The sequence below is a fragment of the Astatotilapia calliptera genome, chromosome 7 (genome assembly GCF_964374335.1).
Source record: "Astatotilapia calliptera chromosome 7, fAstCal68.1, whole genome shotgun sequence".
Classification (NCBI taxonomy): domain Eukaryota; kingdom Metazoa; phylum Chordata; class Actinopteri; order Cichliformes; family Cichlidae; genus Astatotilapia; species Astatotilapia calliptera.
This window is the reverse complement of record NC_137428.1, coordinates 21,646,464-21,665,281: the sequence shown is the minus strand read 5'-3', so window position 1 is coordinate 21,665,281 and position 18,818 is coordinate 21,646,464. Positions and strand designations below refer to the sequence as shown.

General features: G+C 40.3%; 1 protein-coding gene across 2 annotated transcripts; it reads right to left on the bottom strand.

Moving 5' to 3' along the window:
• Positions 1-1,888: 1,888 nt before the first annotated feature.
• Positions 1,889-16,892, bottom strand: nop14 (NOP14 nucleolar protein homolog (yeast)). Of its 2 annotated transcripts, none has more exons than XM_026173621.2 (19): positions 16,728-16,892; positions 16,169-16,351; positions 13,643-13,777; positions 12,234-12,375; positions 11,791-11,933; positions 11,546-11,674; positions 11,313-11,435; positions 10,407-10,538; positions 9,990-10,308; positions 9,733-9,863; positions 9,562-9,647; positions 9,347-9,482; positions 8,147-8,248; positions 6,887-7,040; positions 6,650-6,809; positions 2,959-3,106; positions 2,730-2,848; positions 2,450-2,605; positions 1,889-2,364 (listed from the first exon to the last, which is right to left on the bottom strand). In XM_026173621.2, the coding sequence occupies exons 2-19, from the start codon at positions 16,349-16,351 to the stop codon at positions 2,271-2,273; spliced, it is 2,592 nt and encodes an 863-aa protein (XP_026029406.2). In that variant the 5' UTR covers positions 16,728-16,892; the 3' UTR covers positions 1,889-2,270. The 2 variants fall into 2 exon arrangements, with proteins under 2 accessions (XP_026029406.2, XP_026029407.2); XM_026173622.2 differs by having other exon boundaries at positions 16,703-16,890.
• Positions 16,893-18,818: the final 1,926 nt, after the last annotated feature.

Below are 18,818 nucleotides of genomic sequence, written 5' to 3'. Positions count from 1 at the left end.
GGTAGGCTACATGTTCTGGGGGCTGGTCATTTGGACCAAATCAGGTGAGCACTATAAAACAGTAAAAAGAAAATAAGATGCACAGGATAACTAGTGTGCGTGGTTCAGATTTCATGTGGGCCATAACGATAAAAGTACATATTTGTACTTGCATGCCTATCTGGTGGGAGGAGCCTAAAAAAAGCAGAAATAGTTGACTATTTTTAAATGCTGTTTAGATTTTTATTAACCTTTTTTTCTTAAACACTAGACAAAGTAGCATTCATATTGCTGTTTCCTCAACACTTTTTTCATGCCGTAGTTGATAATCCTCCGTTTTTATCGTTCAGCCCAGCCGAGTTTTAGTTTTGTCACACCGTCCACATTTAACAGTAACCCAGCGGCAAGCGGTGTATTAGCTGTGCTCAAAAGCTAATACACCGATAAAAATCAGGAAGCTTACCTGCTTCACATCTCTGTTTAAGATCCTTTTCTCAGGCATGTCCAGGTGGCTTTTCCAGGGACGTTGCTATTCTAAGACCGCTCGCTGGAAGTCCGACTCCAACCATCATGGTCCTCAAACATTGCAGGAGCAAAGGTCAACTTCTAATTCCAAGTTTCTCATGGAGAATCATTGCTGGTAGTGAGAACTGAATCTACAGCTACTCCCAAGCAGATTTTAATTTAATTAAATCCAGGAGTCCACAGTTTCTAAGCAGAAATTAGCTAGATTGCAATTTTTGATCAAACCTCATATCTAAATAATAAAGTCTCAAGAAAGCCAGAGAATTCAGATGATTTCTCTGGCATGATGCTGCTGGTCTGCCTCCTAAAGCAGACTTCCTATCAGCACAACATGGAGACGGATCTAGGTAGCAGCTGTCTTTAATGTTTAAGAGGACAACAGATGATACATGAGCAAGTGTGACTCCCTAAAGGTGCACAGGAGTAAGCACAATAACCTTCCACTCTCAGATCAGCATGCAGTTGACTGGCAGTGATGAGAGCTTGCAAAAAGATCAACAGAGAAACAGCTAGAGAAAATGACCCAAATGGACAAGGTAAGCAAAAGCAGGGTGGGGGCAAGCATGGAGACCAGAACACTGCTGGACACCAGCATTAATACACTTCTGGAGATGGTTAGGATTTACTGGGTGAGCATGTTTTTAAGAAAAATGCGGAAATGTATCCAAACAAAATATTACGCTGGCTACGACAGCTCCAAAGCTAATGTGAGTCCTGAATGAACTTTTGTATCGGCTAAGGCGTGAGCAGATCTTGCTGTTGTGTTCGTGTCTGCATGTAACAGCAACATAACTCAAAGAGAAAATTCATCTCCACTAAACACCACACCGAAGCCTTTTTAACCAACATTTCCTGCCTTCCTACCAATCAAACCATACACGCAACGTCTGTGTACCAACCCACATCATCTGAATGCCTGCTTCCTGTTCAGGTTCTTGGTATTGTGTCAATTGCCCAGCTGCAGTCTGAATTCAAAGTGTTTGAACTGTCCTGTGATGCGTGCGACCTGATTTCTAAAATCCACTCACAGCGAGATAAACCACCGAGATCATCAAGAACCGCATCGGCAAACGATTCTCAGAATCGCTCAAATCATTTCACTCAGACTGGATTTGTAAAGATACATTTGACGGCCTCGTGTTTCCATGTTGCAGTGAACAAAAATAGTTATATTTAATATATATTTAGTACATAATAAAATACTTTGTTTTTAAGCTTTTTATGAATAAAGGCTGCTAAGTAATAAATTATTACCATAACCCTGCTAAGACCACAACCTTTCAATTTGTGCAGGACTGCATTAATGTGAAGGCCATGCAGCTGTTTCCAGGTGTTTTATACGACAGAACATTAAACATTTAAAATGAAGACCGATGCAGCTTGATCCATGTGCTGTAAATTTATTTACATTTTTATCATAGTGGGAGTAACCCTGACCTTCTTTATTGGAAAAGTATAGCCACTGTTGACAGCACACACAACAGCATAACGTTGTGATGGTTTCTGGTTTTTAAAAAAAGGGAAAATGCGAGCAAAATATTCACTCCTCTGTTCCTTTGTGGACTGACACTTCCAACAGCAGTATCCAATTGTCACATCAAACGCCTACATGGGAATATGTGATAACATGGTGTGCAATCATGACAGAGAACTCTCAGCTGTATATTCCATATATTTCAACCTTATACATGTGATCCACAGCTGAACTGGAGAGATCCATTTGAAAATGATCAGACAATGGGGAGAACTGGTGGAGATTAAATATTTCACTTCTTCTTCCTCTTCAGGGATTTCCACTCTCCCTCCTGGGTGGCCAGACTGCCCATTAGCTCTTTCACTTTTCTCTTTCTCTCTGCATCCCTGAAACACAGAATGTGTAAAAGTTAAATCGTCTACTAAGAGAAGCATGAACATTTCTGAACAGATGCTGGAGTTGTATCCACACCTGTTCATGACCTCGTTGAGCTTCTCTCTGGCCAGGAAGCGTGAGTCCTTCCTGATCTCTCTCAGAGCGCCCTTAAACTCCCTCTTGTATTTATGCTTTAGTCGCTCCTTCTCTCTCTCCTCTCTGGTGCTGCCACGCTTCTTTCCATAGTCCAGCCTGATAATAACCAAAAATGGCACACGAAATATTAAAAAAGAGGGGAGACATCCATCGTCAATCTTTGGCTACCTGAACAATCTGAACTGCTCGATTTGGATGAGCAATTTATTTTGGTTCTTACACTTCAACAATCTTGGGCGTGAGCAGCTTCAGAGGAATAGGCTTTCTCTTGTCAAAAACAAGCGCACTCTGAGTCACAGGCATACTGCTAATGGCCTCCACGATCTCACTGCTAAGCTCCTGCAATGACAATGACAAACACTGTTACTAAACACAGAAAATTCATTCAATTAAGATAAAAAAAAGAAAGAAACAAAACAACAAAAAATTAGCACAAATCTGTAACTAACCTGTAATGGCTCTGGTAATGTTTGGGTGGAAAGATGTTTTGAAAGAAGCGTTCTGATTGGCTGAAAGATGTGTGTGAAGGAGGGGAGGTCTTTGTAGAGCAAGCAGCACCTCTTCACCAGGTCGAGGCAAGTAGACAAACACGTTAACCTGTGAAAAAACACAATTATGAACATTTCAGTTTTATAACTTTTCTCATGTTAATTAGCCTCTATATACCTCAGGTCCTGAAGCTCAGTTCTCACTTCACACATATGACTTCCTTTCAAACACTGCTGCACGTGCAGATCGCAACATTTGATTTTACAAGTACCGTATTTTCCGGACTATAAGTCACACTTAAAATCCTTACATTTTCTCAAAAATTGACAGTGCGCCTTATAATCCGGTGTGCTTTATGTTTGAATTCTGGTTGTGCTCACGGACCTCGAACCAATTTTATGTGGTACGCAGCGCTTAAAAATCTGTCAAAAAAATGTTTTAGTACGACTTTGGTAAGCTATGAAGCCGCACTGCTTGATGCATTGTCTGAGCATTACGGCTACCGTAGTCAGGAGCCTTGAAGAGCAATCTGGGTCCTAAACTCTGTCGTCTTCAGGTCCCAAAGTCAAACGAACACTGTGGCATCACTGAGAGTTAAAAACTGTCTAAATTCTTTCATCTTTAATAAAACAATCAGCGTTTACCAGGTGCAACAATTATGTTTAACATCCAGGCATCCATGAAAAGTTTAAATGAAGGCAGAAAACTAAACAGCAGTGATGTTTGTAGGGTTACTGAAGTTGAACTAGCTGACGTGATTGCTAGCGACACAGCTATGTTAGCATAACATAAGCACAGTGACGCTGGAGGATGAACGCTAACTTTTTTCCACTCAATAAAAGTTAATGTGAGGGTTCCCGATGGTTAGAGACAAATGCAATCGCATGGCAGGATGCTGTAAACGGACCAAACTTCAGTCAGGAGAACAACTGAGATAATCCATCCACAATACGAGGTTAGTCATTAATATACTGCAACAACACGGGAATAGAGCAGCTGCGAGAGAGTTTAACATTAATGAATCAATGGCACGGAAGTGGAGGAAGCAAGAAGAATGAGTCGAGGAAAGTTTGACTTATCTGACCGTTTTGTTTCGCTTAATGCGTCTTATGGTCCGAAACATACGGTAACTGTTGCCTGCTGTCTATAAATGTCACTCAGAACTACAAATTACAAACATGGTGGAGGCCGGGTTGTAGGATATACGGCTGCTTTTGGAACCGGGACACAAAGACCCACAAACAAGAAGCTGAAGGCAGCTACGGTAATCGTCTTCCAGACCATCTCAAGGAGGAAATGCAGCATTTGGTGACGTCCACGGGTTCCAGACTTCAGGGAGTCATTGACCTCTCTAAAAGCATTAGCTCAATTTTCTGTGTGACACTGCACGCCTCCATCTTTACACATTTTAGACACCCTTTAACCTTCAGTGTACACTCACTATCCTCGCCTGCTTTATCACCCAGAAGTAATTACCACACCCACTGGCCTCTTCACACACAGCTGCTTGTGTGCATGTGTCACTGTACGGCCTCAAGGAATGCAGAAATTATACTATGAAACTGAGCAGAGGGACTCTCATGCAGTGGCGTATATAACACTGTGGGAGAACTGGACTTGATCAGACCCCAGGGCACAGGATTTAAAGATGACTCACTGAGTACTATTTGATCAAGACTCATTCTGAGTCATTAGGAACACAAATACTGGAAAACACGACCTGCCCTTTGTAAACTGTACATCAAAATGATTAGCAGCTCAAAACTGACTGAGGAATAAATTGGAATAATACATATATCAGCCATGAAATTAAAGCTAAGGTGGATAACACTGATTATCTCACTGCAATGGTATCCTTCTTTTAGATCGCGTGGACATCTTTGTGAATGTGTTCTTTTTATGGGAAAAGACGGCAGTGTGAAGAAGGCGAGTGGAAGTAGAAACCCTGGATGTTCCATGTTAACATCCAGCATCATCTGGATGTTATTCTCACCCATACCCCTCACATTTACACTTCTTTATGGCAACAGCATTCCCTAATGACACTGAGAACAATCGCAGGCCCACTGCAGAAATGGTTCAGGGCTGGTTTGAAGGACATTATAGAGTTCAAGGTGTTGACTTGGCCTCCATATTTTGGAGGCTCTTTTAAATTTTTCCCCCCATAAATACAACCAGTGGCTGCTGTATTTATGTCTCTGCATGTTTAATGAAATGTTATCGATAATTACCACTCATTACAATACATTAATAAGTATTCGTTTTAGTTGAGCATGAATAAAAATGTATGTTCTGACAAACTGTGCACAATCATGATCTGCTGAAGCCTGAAGCTTAGCTTTGTGCCCACACACCAGCTGCTGTGTGAAACCGTGCTGGCGACTCACCCGAATTCACACAAGTGGATAAATCAGCTCTGAGCCACTCAGCGTATCCAGGTAAACCAAGTATGAAGGCCTATTTTAGGTTTATCAGATGCAAACAGCGGTGGCTGTAATAATAATGAGCATGTTTATCACACAATAATTGCATTAGCACTGTGGAACATGCAGCCAGTTACAGAGAAGATGCGTATGAATGCACGCTTGTGTGCTTCAGTTTTGTCCTTACAGGAAAAAAAAGACAAAAAAACCAACAAATTAACTTTTTTTAATGTGGCTCCGTTTTTTTTAATCTAATTATTTCCTTTTTGGTGATCCAAACTGATCATGAACAGTGTGAAGGAGAAGACAAAGGATTTTCTCACACTCCCTCTCTGTCCTCCCACTGTGCCTATAACTGTCTCCAGGAACGTGTTAATCTCTGTTATTACATGGTTATCATACATACTACACTTTCAATAGTCAACAATGGCACTCCTAGATTTACAGATTTGTTGTTGTTTTATTCGGCTACTCTAACAAAGAAATTTTCTAATTTTGGCATAAACCGCGTGTCTGCATCCATCCTCCATGTTCTTACCAGGAGGTTTTGTGGTTGGAGTCTCAGCTGGAAAACAGCTGAACAACTCCGCTGGCAACAGGTGATGATCAAACGTAATTCTGCACGTCACTCTTCCCCTCTAAAGGTCTTTATTAGGATTATTCACATGCAGCATGGCACATTGGCTAATGGAAAAGGCTAATACAGTCTATTGGCTGCAGTTTTGTCTTCTCCTTACCAAATTACAGCAACAGTCTCACTGAATGACCCTGAATCAGCACTTTCATTAAGAACAACTTACCCCAAACTCTTCTAAAAGACGTTGCCAGTGTTATAATTCAACTAACTTCACTAACCCTTCAAAACCAACCGAGATATTTCATCTTGATTTATGTCCAAAGTTACACTGGTTTCATCTGTTTGTGGAGGATTTCTTGTTTGTTTGCTTTGATTTTTGGAAAACCTTACTTCACCTCACTACTTTACAGCTAACTCTACTGTACAGTATCTATATTGTATTTATATTATTAAGCTAAGCTGCTGTCCATTTTTTGGCAGCTATAACACTTAATTTCACAATTTTAGGGATAAATGCAGATATTTTCTAATCTACATAGAACAGCCAAAGCGATTATTTGTATTGGACCATTTTAATAATGCCCAGTGCTTGTTTAAGAATTAAAGAAGCATTGAACTAGACTTGACTGAACAAGCAGGGTCATGTTTTACCTGTGGGTATCTCTATCAGGGTCGTTTCCGAGGTCCAGCTGCTGAGTAGCAGAGAGTGGGAGGCTTTTTTTGCTCCAGCTCCTGCAGGACTCTGACGATGACAGCACTAAAAGATCGCTGTATTTTCCTGATGCTCTGAAGGGTGGCACCACAATGTAACCTGCAACACAATGTCAGAGTATGTCAGGTCAGTTTCACACCTTAACAAAGCATACCTGCCGTATAAAAGTGTCATACCCAAAGATGCCTTGTCCTGCACTGCCAGGTGTAGCGTCCCAACCAGGAAGTTGATGAGCTCAGGCAGGAAGCGCTTTGAAAAAGAGACATACTCCACTCCCAGAGAGCACAGAACTAAACCTGATGTTAGGTCCTGTAATGATCTCACTGGGCACTGAAAAATTACAAGACATAGACACAAGCACACAAGATTCAGGATTACTGTACACAGAGAGACAGATCTGGAAAGAAAATGCGTTTGTCAAACTCAAACACATATTTGTTTCAAATAACTTACAGAATGTTCACATAACAAGGAGCATGGACTTCGTCCCTCATCATTTCATGATCTTTGGAAAAGTTTACTAACGCTATGCTAAATTAATTTTTTTTGTTTTTTCTGTTATCAAACTGTTCTCCCACTAGGAGCTCAGTCTGAGTGGAGTTTTTTTCTCCTCCTCTTACCTCATGTAGTGTATTTTCGTTGTTTTTTCCTATCAGCCTACCTTCCTGACATGTCTCCCCAATGTGATGTTTGTGTAAAGTTGGTCAGAAGGTTCCTTTGTAAGTGCGCATGCACCATTAGCGTGCTGCCTGCTGTAACCCTAATTTCCCTCGGGATTAATAAAGTATTCTGATTCTGATATATATGCATTTGGTTAATTTGCAACCGAGGCTTAATGTCTATTTGGTACAATTCTAGCAAGAACAATGAAAAGAGAGAGATTGTCATCTAGTGTATATTTGGCATTTCGAACAGGTCTATTCTAAATATTATTTTGATTTAACTTCTGATTTTTACCTGTTTAGAATTGTAGCCTCAAGTGATGTGTGGGTAAGCATTCGTGTGTGTATGGAAAGGACAAAATATGTGCACGTGTATGTCTGTTGGTAACATAGAAAGGACTACCAGGATTCAATGTGATGGCCTCCTGACATTTAACAGCAACTGTTTTCTGAAGTTCCACAGAAAAGTAATTAATGACACACACACACACACACACACACACACACACACACACACACACACACACACACACACACACACACACACACACACACACACACACACACACACACACACACACACACACACACACACACACACACACACACACACACACACACACACACACACACACACACACACACACACACACACACACACACACGGTAGCAGCTATAGCAGCTAGGCAAGTTCAACACTCGATAAGATCCCAAACTGCTCAAACAACACAGATATTAAAAGATATGTAAAAATATTAAAATGTCTGTTTGTACCTTGGTGAGAGCCTGGCTGATGAAAAGCAGCGCTGGAGTTGTAACTGGGTGCCTGAAGTCTGAGGTAGGAAACAGCAGGGCTGTCACCTTAAGGTAGATGAGCTTAAAAAAGAAGGAAATATACAAATGAAGGTGCAACATATACAATAATAAGTGTCTTTACATTAGAGAATTAATTTTATTAATCCTACTTTAAAAACATCTGGGACAAAGTCCAAAGCATTCACTTAAATCCTGAACATAACACATCAAACGTTAAACGTCTATTAAATCTTTTAAGAAAACAGTTGCACTTCCACACAGTCCTAGTTACATTTTGACTAATATCAGTTTGAACAGTGTCTGATTGTTGAGTTGCCAGAATCAGATGAGCAAAGAGAGGATCTGATAAAAGTAAGCTCATCCAGCTCTTCTTCAGTTCTTACCCCAGGCTCAGGGCAGCAGAGTGAATGATTCGCAGCATGCCTTGCTGGCTTTTACTGTGAGGGATGACTGAGCGACGGAGGCACAAATAACAGGCCTTTAAACAGATTGGCAGTCAACTCTCATTTTATTCCCCTTTTAATCACAGCAGTGGGTTAGTGAGCAATATTTACAGTGCAGATTGATTTTTCATCAAAACTAAATCAAATTACTAAAGAAACCATTTAAACCAGGCTAAACTTTGTTTCAGTGCAACCACTGCGGCCTACTCATCATCATAGCCTGACACACAATGATCCCCACAACAGGAAATGGGCCACTGCTCAATCCATCATTCAGAGACAATGATAATAAGTTAACAGATTATATAGAGAGAATCTCCCTGCTCTTTAGAAATATATACATTTTAGAACCAGTACTTTCAATCAGCCTCTCATGACTAACATGGCAGTATTACTCACTCACGCACGCAGTGCAGCTGAGTTAAAAGTTCTGTGTAGTGTGTTAAGAGGTCACGGTACAAGCACTGATCAAAATCAGCTGGGATGAAATCAAACTGTAAGAAGCTCTATTGCTTAAAGATGAATCACTAGTTTTCTTTATATAACACTGGAAGGTCTTAACATTGATTCAAACATTGATTCTACCTGAAGCGAGAATGGCGCAGGCCTACGAATCAGTCAGTCCCTGAATGAGCTAACATTTAAAGACTCCAAAATCTATAAACACCACGGTGAACATCAAACATTTACCACAATCAAAGTAAGTAATTCATACCATGTCTAGTGTAGGGAAAGCTGCGTGACCTTTGACCTCAAGCGTCTCTTCCATGCTATGAGCGGCATCTCCGAGGATGCTCTGCATAGCCTTACAGGCTGCATCTGGAAACATCTGGCACAGAGCGTACACCTCGCTGCAGAGGGATTTGCAAAAGGTAAAGAAATGTCTTTATTTCAAGGACTAAATATTTTGAAGCCTCTTTCTGAACTCACGGTATGAGCTTATCAATGGTGCTAAGTTCAGGTGGACTCCTAGTGGCCAGCTCTCCGATGTACTCCAACAGAAAGCCAAAAAGTTTCTGGAACAGAGAGAGCTCTGTGAATTCACATAACGGTGAAAGCTGCCGACTCATCACACATGTGCATCCAACTCTGTAACTGTACCTGCAGTTTGAGTTTATTGCCTACAGCCAAACTGGGGTGGTTGCTCTTTTGAGTTCTGGCCACAATGAGGCGCTGGTTGTCAGAGGTGTGACCACGTAGCATATCCTTCAGATCGTTGTAGCTCTCAGGGGCTGTGAGAGGAAGAAGAAGAACAATACAGTATTGGATATTTTGTAAGGGAAAGAACTAACTATAACTAAACATGACACTAATCTGCCTTTTTTTATTTTATTTTAATGAGTAATAAATTCTGGTACCAGCAAATGTGTATGGGAGCTCTGCTTTGGCTGCCTCCTGCTGGGCCTTCACTTCCTCTTTGCTGAGAGTCTTCTTCGGCTTGGGGCTGGCCTCTTCCTCCTCCTCATTTTCGCTTTCTTGCTCAGACTCGAGGTCTGAGTGGCCATCATCTTCACCACTTCCCTCCTCCTCTTCTTCCTCCTCCTCCTCTTCTTCTTCTTCCTCAACTTCATCCTCCTCTGCATCCGATTCCTGTTCCTCACTGCTCTCGCCCTCTCCTTCTTCATCTTCAGCCTCATCTTCTTCTTCTTCCTCCTCCCCCATGTTCCATTTTCCATCCTATGGACAGGAATAACACATTAAGATAAAAATCAACAGTCATACTAGGAGGAATAACCCAAAGTAACAAAACTGTTCTGCATTGTGTCGTCTCACACCTGATAAGCCAGAGTCTTCTTGTCATGCTTATCCAGAACGAAGCCGTCATTGAGGTCATCAGCAGAGAAGTGAATCTGACTTTGTGCACCTTCCACGACTTCCTCTCCCATCATCCTCCTGAGACGGTCAGCCTGTAGAAAGATCAGATGATGGCAACTGGTCGTTATCAATTACTTCTCTAATTAAATTCACCATTAAAGTAAAATCTCAAGGCGATCTCAGGTGACCGTAACTCAAAACCCTGCAATCTGGAGAACAGCAAAGCTGCTTTTTTTGGAAAACCTGTACAGTTATTGGTTTCTGTTAGTTACATTGTCCCATGATTCCCAAACTTAGGGGAAGACTTTTGAAAGGAGAAAAACTAATCACAGATTCTGATAGGATAGGGAAGGGGTTAAGGATTACAGGTACTTAGATCTCACAAGGTCAAACCTCATTTGAATGCTGCCTTTGACGTGACTGTCATAAGAGCAAGAAGCTACTTCTCCTGTCAAAATGTAAGAGCTGCATCGTATAATGCTACAATGTGGCTTTCCAGCATCTTTTCTACGTGGCTCCTGTTAGCTGAGAGCTCGATTTATTGGGACAGTGATGTCTTTGCATTAAAATGATGTGTCTATCAAGAGGTATTTTCTCTTTTTAAAGACTGAGAATAAAACCTGATTTCAATTAAAAAGGAAAAAAAACAAAGAAAGATCAGGCGATTAACATCAAAGTGGTCAAAGGAGCTTGCAAAGAAAAGCGTCTGGACTTCTTTAAGTTGCAACTTAAAGAAGTCCAGACGCTTTTCTTTGCAAGCTCCTTTGACTACGATGACCTGGATGACTGAGAACCTTCACAGACAATAATATCAAAGTGCTTGACAGCTGCAGACAACAAGGCAAATTTCCACAGAGCAAATGTACCTCGAGTTTCTGCAGCTTCTCTCTCTCTTCCTTGGCTAGCTCCTCTGGAGTTTTCATCTTCTCTGAGGGCTGAGCCTTCATCTCAAAGCCGAGCTCTCTGACCATCATGTCATATTCCTCCAGCTAGAAAACACAAACATGAAGCAAAAGGTATTTATTACAAAAAAAACCACACACACACACACACATCTGGGTGGAATGGTCTTTTTGCAGACTCATTTGTGTATTCCTACTTTGGGTTTCTCCTCCTGTTTGTCAGCTTTGGGCGTCTTTTTCACCATCAGAGACTGTATGTTCTTCCAGTCTTGATCCAGCTTCTCGGTCAGCTCCTGGGCCTCCTCTCTCTGCACCTGGCGTTCCCTCTGAAAACAAGCCCCAGACATCAGCCCTTAGCAGTTTAGCAAAGTCTGTAATGTGCAACAATATGACAGGCAAAGGCAGCATGGGCCAAAATCCATCAGCAGGACCGAAGCCTTACCTTCTCCTGCTTGGACTTCTGGATGAGCTCTTCAATGAGCTCCTGCCTGGATTTTGCCCTCTGGCCTCCCTCCTCCTCCTCCCCCAATGCCTTCTTCCTGAGGAGACCACCTCCTCCTCCGAAGTGGGACGCAGTGAGCTCAGCTAGGTGTGAAAGAAAAATAATGTCACTAATAAATGCAAGCTCTGTCATCTATAATAACACTCGTGTTCACTCCAAGCTGTGGGCTGGGAATGAAAAAAGATGGGCAACATGTTTGGGAATATGCAGGAAAATTAATTAACATTAATTCCCCCCATATCAAGGTGAGCTTATCTGGAGGATAACAAACAGTGACTATTAAAATATCAAAGTATTTAAATGAAAATGGATTCAAGGTACAACAGGAATATAAGAACCATGTAGATGTGGAAAAAATCCCTTCATCTGGCACTCAGACTCACCAGACAATAGACCCTTTTCTTCTGATTCATCATCGCTATTCACAACATCATTGAATTTCTCCATTTCAGCCAAAGACTGGCCATAATGAGTCAGCTCTTCCTCCTCATTCAGGTTGTACACGTCCTTCTTCTCATGGACGCGCTAATAATAAAATACAAAGTAACAGAAGGTGTAGGTTTGGTACATCTGTGCACAAGCCAGTTTATTTTCACTTTTTTCATTATGCAGCTTGGACAAAAGAAGCGACAAATCTTTGCCTGTAAGTCTAGTATTAACATGACCAGTTAGGTCAACAAGTATTTAAACACAGTCGTTATTATGCTGTGATAGATTAGAAGTGAGCCAAGGCTGCAATGAAGAATAAACTGCATTTAGTTTATACAGGCTCTAAAGGAATTAGAAAAACTAAAAATTGATCTATCAGGCCTTTACTGAAGCCACCTTCAGATGCTGCGCAATTGTGGGTCTTCCTGTATCCAGTTTTCTCTTTAGTAAGTAAACAGCACACACAGATGGCATGAAATCAGTAGGCTATGTAACCATAATCAAAATCTTTGCCTTCAGACAGTCTTGGGATGCTTCTGATGTTTCTTTTGGGTCATTATTAATCCACACTTTGAGGCACAGCACTGATTTTGCAGCATAACACTGGAAGCAGAAATGAGCGTTCTTGGCTTGACAAGAACCGTTTTTCCTGCATCAAAGAATTCAATGATCCTCTATTTTACTCTTCTTCTGTGGTCTTCTGACCAGTCCAGAGCTGGCCTGTATACTTCCTCTTTTTAAGAATGCACCAGATTTTTTAGTCACTTAAGCCTCGACTCTACTTCTCTCATTTTTGAGTCCACTAGGGAGTTATGTAAATTTCATCATCACACAGTGAATGGGTCCTCAAACCTGAGCTTTACGTTACAATGCACCATCTATGCATGCGGCAAACTTCAAAATAAGTTTGATAGAAACAACTACTCAGCTGTCATGTCTCCAGTTGTTTGTGTCCTTGTCAGATTGTATATTCAAGGCGTTTCTTTCACTAAGAGGTCTAGAATCAACATTTCAGGCCATAAAAAGGAAGTGACGAGACTTTGGTTTTTTTTAATTGGAAAAAAGAAAAAAAAATGTCTGAAATTCACAAAAAGTTAAATGCAGGTTTTTTGTTAAACTTCTCAGGTCTGGACTTGAATCACATCATGACTGGTTTATAGCAAATCTAATGAGTTATGGAGGATGTACACACTGATTAAGTAAACGACTGATGCTATATCCACAATGACGAAAGTAACACACACAAAAAAGAAAGAAATCATGTTAATCACTAAATGCTTGGCTTATTTTATCTCTTCTTTATTTCACAACCTGATGATCAATGTGTCCTTTCAGGCAGCAATAAACACATCGCATCACTGACCTGTCTCTCCATCGTGAACCTCTGGAGAATTTTGTCTTCGGGTGCCATCTTGGTGTCATACTCTCCAAAACGTCTGTCAATAAATTTGCTGCATCTGTTCTTCTGTTTGTATTCCTTCAGCAGGGTCTCTTTTCTCTATAAATTAAAAAAAGAACTGCTTATTAATTACAAGCTGCCTAAACCCTATCAATTTAAAAAACAAAAAATAATAATAAATCACACAAATTAGAAACAACAAATGATGAAGATTTTACTTTTCTTAGCACTTCTGCTTGTATTTAGACCAGTTCACGGCTCTCTCTGTTCTTACAACCCTCTCAGTGACTCCTGCAGAAAGTCCCTCTCCCAGCATGACTGTGTGAGCACCAGGCTTCACAGCACAGATAGTGTTAAATGCACAGCGAGCTGTGAGCAAACGCTGCCAGAACAGAAAAGTTTGTGGCTTCAGTTCTCTGGATCTTTGGAGATTTTGGCTTAAGCAGCAGAGCTTATATACAAAACAGGTAAGAAAATGTCTATTCAGATGTCTATTCATATTAATGTACAGAATTCACCTGCTTGCTGCTACTACTGCACATTCACCCAATGTGTGTGTATATATATATATATATATATATATATATATATATATATATATATATATATATATATATATATATATATATATATATATATATATATATATATATATATATATATATATATATAATGTTCTTCCTCTACACCGCCCCCCCCCCCCAATTTTTTTGCACATGTCGAGGAGCGTGTCAGGCTACATTTCACTGTGTGTTATACTTGTATAACTATGCATGTGACAAATAAAGAACCTTGAACCTTGAAAAGCTTTTAACTAGAGCTGGGCGATAGAACGATAACGATATGTATCGCAATATAACTTTTACTCGATAGAGAAATTAAGCTATCGCGATAGACCTCGCCGCTCTTGTCCTCTTAAAAAAAAACAAAAAAAAAAAACAAGGTCAGCCAATCCAAATTAAGTAGCGCAGAGCCGAACCAATCACAGCCGCAGCGTCACGTCGCGTGACTTGTTACGTACAGCACAAGTGCCAAGCCGCACATGTGTTTGGGAAGCAGCCAGCGGGTAATGGAGGAAATGAGTGTGCCGACTAGAAAAATCAACCGAGCGTGACCGAAGAGAAAACAGATGATGGTTCCAATGCCGGAGAGATTGTCGAACGGAAGAGCCATAGAAGTTCCGTAGTGTGAAGGTATTTCGGCTATTTCAAGTCTGACAAAAAACAGAGTAGCGTGCACTGTAAATTGTGCCGAAAGCAAGTCTGGAAATACAATGAACTGGTGCATGCGTCACACTGTGCGCCACGTTATTGTTTCGGTGAAATGAATTTCTACAATACTGTTAATTCTACTCTCTGCAGTGTTTAAATGCTTACATATACACACAGTTACTGTCCGTCCACACATACGACTCGGTTCTGCTTCTATGCCCCAGCTTTGTTTACTTTTTCCCACCGAGGCTTCTAGACTTCTGATTGGCCAACATTTCCGCACGGTTAGGAATCTAGCGCCACCTGCTGCTTTGGCATGTTCATAGCAGCGTTTTCCTTCATTTCTGCCTTTATGTGTGGACGGGATTCTTTTTTTAAAACGAAAACGGAAAATCTCCGTTTTCAAAAATACCCGTGTACGTGTGAACGTAGCCTCAGTCTCTGACTGGAAGCGCTAATTCGTCATTCGGCTTTTGTCAGACTAAAGTAACTGTTAAAACTGTTTGAAAAGCTCAGCTATACAACAAGGAGAGATTGAGAATTTCCTTTTAGTTCTCAGTTTATTTGATATTGACAAAAGTTAGTCAATTTTGTCTGTTCTTCTGTAAAACAAACTAAGATTTATTTTTAGAATTAATGTTTTGTTTCTAAGTGGAATTGACAATTTAGTCTGTTTCGTTTGTTCTATTTTGAAACTTAAACGCTTTTGCGGCTGCCTTTTGTGTAGTTTGCAATATTTGCCTTTATTTATCTGAAAAAGTCTCATGTTCCTTAAGTACATCTACCCTGTTGAATTTATTATGGGAAATAAATATTTAAATAAAAACAAGCTGCTGATTATTTCACATTTTACTTGTGAGCAACGGCACATTTAAATCTTACAAAAACAGTTATTTGGCTTATATCGTGATAGATATCGTTATCGCCTGAAATGGAAAAAAAAACATATCGTGATATGAAAAAATCTCATATCGCCCAGCTCTACTTTTAACTGTCAAGTTAAAGGTCAAGTTAGCAGGAAGTCTTCAGTTTAGGACTTGAAAACACAAAACATAAAAAGATAAAGTTAATAGTTAAATTCATATATGATTTACACGATGTTTAGATAAATAGTTTTCAGCACTGACGGTCGCGCAATGCAGTGTAACTGGTCTTTCCAAAAATATGAATACAATTTAATAAAACAGTACTGAGCATCAGCAAATCCCTCTAAAGTGAGCTCACACCTGAACACAAGGTCAGGTGAGTTCATTAAAACATAATAGGGGCTGTCTCTTACCTTATTGACGGCTTTGGATCGAGATACACCGGGCAGACCCACATCATGCTTGCTTTTTCTCCCCAGGACATCAAATTTCTTTCTGTTGATTTTCACCTCAAACGGGTTGTTTTTGATCTCAGAGGAGGTTTTGGTCTTTCGCACCTTGTCAGCAAGGCTCCTCTTCTTCGGCGCCTTCCCCATCTGTAACAAAGCAATGGCTGAGTTAACATTACTGTCTCTTCCCCTCCTCTGGTTGTTTACAGCTTAAATCTTAGATCCTATGATAGTTAATTATGTTTATTTACTTCCTGGGAGTCTCGTTTTTTTCCTGCGACTTCTACAGGATACAATTTTTTGTTATCGTTATACTGGGTTAATGCTAGCTTAAAAATTAGCTTTTAAAGCATTCAGGTTTACAAAACAGACACACTTGTTAGATGAAAATGCCAAATGAAATAGCACACGATGTTAAATCCACAAGAAAAAATATTGGGCTACTTTCAGGACAGTTAGCTTCACTGTGAACCGTCAGCAGCTTGTAAACAAACTCACATTTTCACAGACAGGAGGTGCTCACCTTTGAGCCGCGTCGGATTATTAAGTCCAGGCGGAACAAAAGATTAGGAGGAAAAGCTTCAGCGACACTAAATTCAAGAAATAATTGTTTAATATATCCCTGCCCACGTTGCTTCACTGAGTTTCCATTTCTTCCAGCGTGCACAGCCTAAGGTGAAAGTTCACCACAATAGAGCAGACATGAGGTACTTCCGGTGGAAAAGCTCCTACAGCGCCCCTAGAGTTTAAAGATGGAAGTTCACCCTTCAAAATCAAGACGTGGAGACGAAGCCTCCTGCAGTTATCGTAGCAAATTCAAACTGTGTTTATACAGATGGATGAAAAATTAAAAGAAATTGAAAGAAAGCCCAATAAAGTAGCTTAGGAAGGGTAATATTACTAATACTAAACATTCCAATATAATAGAAGCAGCCAAAATCTGTGAAATACTTTTTGTAGCAGCGTTTTCAAGCATATCATTTTTTATTTATCCATCTATCCATCAATTCATCCATCCAATTTGTTCTGGTTATCCAGTTCAGGGTCACGGCAATGGGGTGAGATGTGCCAGTATGCTACAGATCATAGAGAGACAGACAACCATTCATACACACCTACAGCCAACAATTTAGAATCACTCATTAACCTGATGCCACACAGACTGTGGGAGGAAGCCAGAATACCAAGACAAAACAGACACAAAGAAACATGCAAGCCCCACACAGAAAGGCCCCAGACTGGATTCATTCATTGTTTTTTTGTCTGTTTTTCTCTTCCAGTGAGAATAAAATGAGACAGCTCATTTTGACCCCAACAAGCCAAACAGAACAAGTGAATGGAATGAAATAACTTCTAGCAACGAACATGCTGACCTTGTGTCTGCACAACAATTTTATTATAAGGAAGCAGAGGTGGGACCAAGTCATTGTTTTGCAAGTCTCAAGTAAGTCTCAAGTCTTTATCCTCAAGTCTCAAGTCAAGTCTCAAGTAATGTCAGGCAAGTCAGAGTCGAGTCTCAAGTCACTGGTGTAAAAGTCCGAGTCAAGTCACAAGTCTGAAACTTTGAATTTAAAGTCCTTTCGAGTCTTTAAAAAAAAAAAAACGAAAAAATAATGTTGCAGTTATGCTAAATGTAAATATTAGACCATGTAATTTTAAAATCTGTGTTTTTCTCAACACATGACAAAATAGTGAACTTAGAAAATATACACAAATTGTGAAATTGCACCTCTTTAAAATGCAGCTCAATTAAACCTAGCTCCAAGAATAATTTTCACCGACAGTTCTGAGATAAGCTGCATGTTATTCTTGGATGCGGTTGTAGGACCAGCTTTAAAATCGCATGACAAAAATATCATACACATTAAAAAAAACTGCATCACCAACGTAGCCTGGACAACATTTGCTAGTTAGATGAAGTCAGCTATCTCATCGTAGCATATTTATATGCATATTTATAATTATACGGTTCTTGGAGTGAGTGCACACACTCATGAAGTTTAGTAACTTCAGGTCACTGCAACAAGCCCAGGTACAGTTTACCGACGGATGGGTGCAGGACCTTGAAATGCACCGTGTAGAACGAAAGACCATCGTACGTATCATAAGTTTACCAGTCTCACAAATTGTCGTCATAAATACACATTCCTTAACCGTTTATTAATAGGACCTTTGAGCTCAACGGTAATTAATTAGTAGTGGAAATAATTTCTGGTAGCGTTACAGAAATGTAGCAGTGACAACAATATTGTATGCTGTAATCACCGCGCGGATAGGAGGCGGCTGGCTTGACCGCGGCTCACAAATGACGGCTCACTTTACCGCAGTCTGTAATCGCACTGGGCAATTAGTGATACAAAAAACTTGTTTTATCCTGTGAATAAAAGTATATGTTTTTGTCAATGTACCATAATAACAGAAGCGAAACGCAATATTGTGTCAGGACAATTCACTATTTATGCACAATAAATAAAGGAGCATAGCGCGACGATTTCTGTTCAGCGCCAGACTTGCTTGTAACCTATATCACTAATTATGTTATGAAAATGACGTATTAACTACTAAAAAACACTGACCTTCGTGTAAATGCTTGGAGCAGACTAACCTGTGAGCT

Coding starts and splice junctions, on each gene's coding strand:
- nop14 (XM_026173621.2), bottom strand. CDS start 16,351: ATGGGGAAGGCGCCGAAGAAGAGGAGCCTTGCTGACAAGGTGCGAAAG. Junction 11,436..11,545: donor AACAGGAGGAGAAACCCAAA/GTAGGAATACAC, acceptor TGTGTTTTCTAG/CTGGAGGAATATGACATGAT. Junction 6,810..6,886: donor GCAGGACAAGGCATCTTTGG/GTATGACACTTT, acceptor ATTGTGTTGCAG/GTTACATTGTGGTGCCACCC.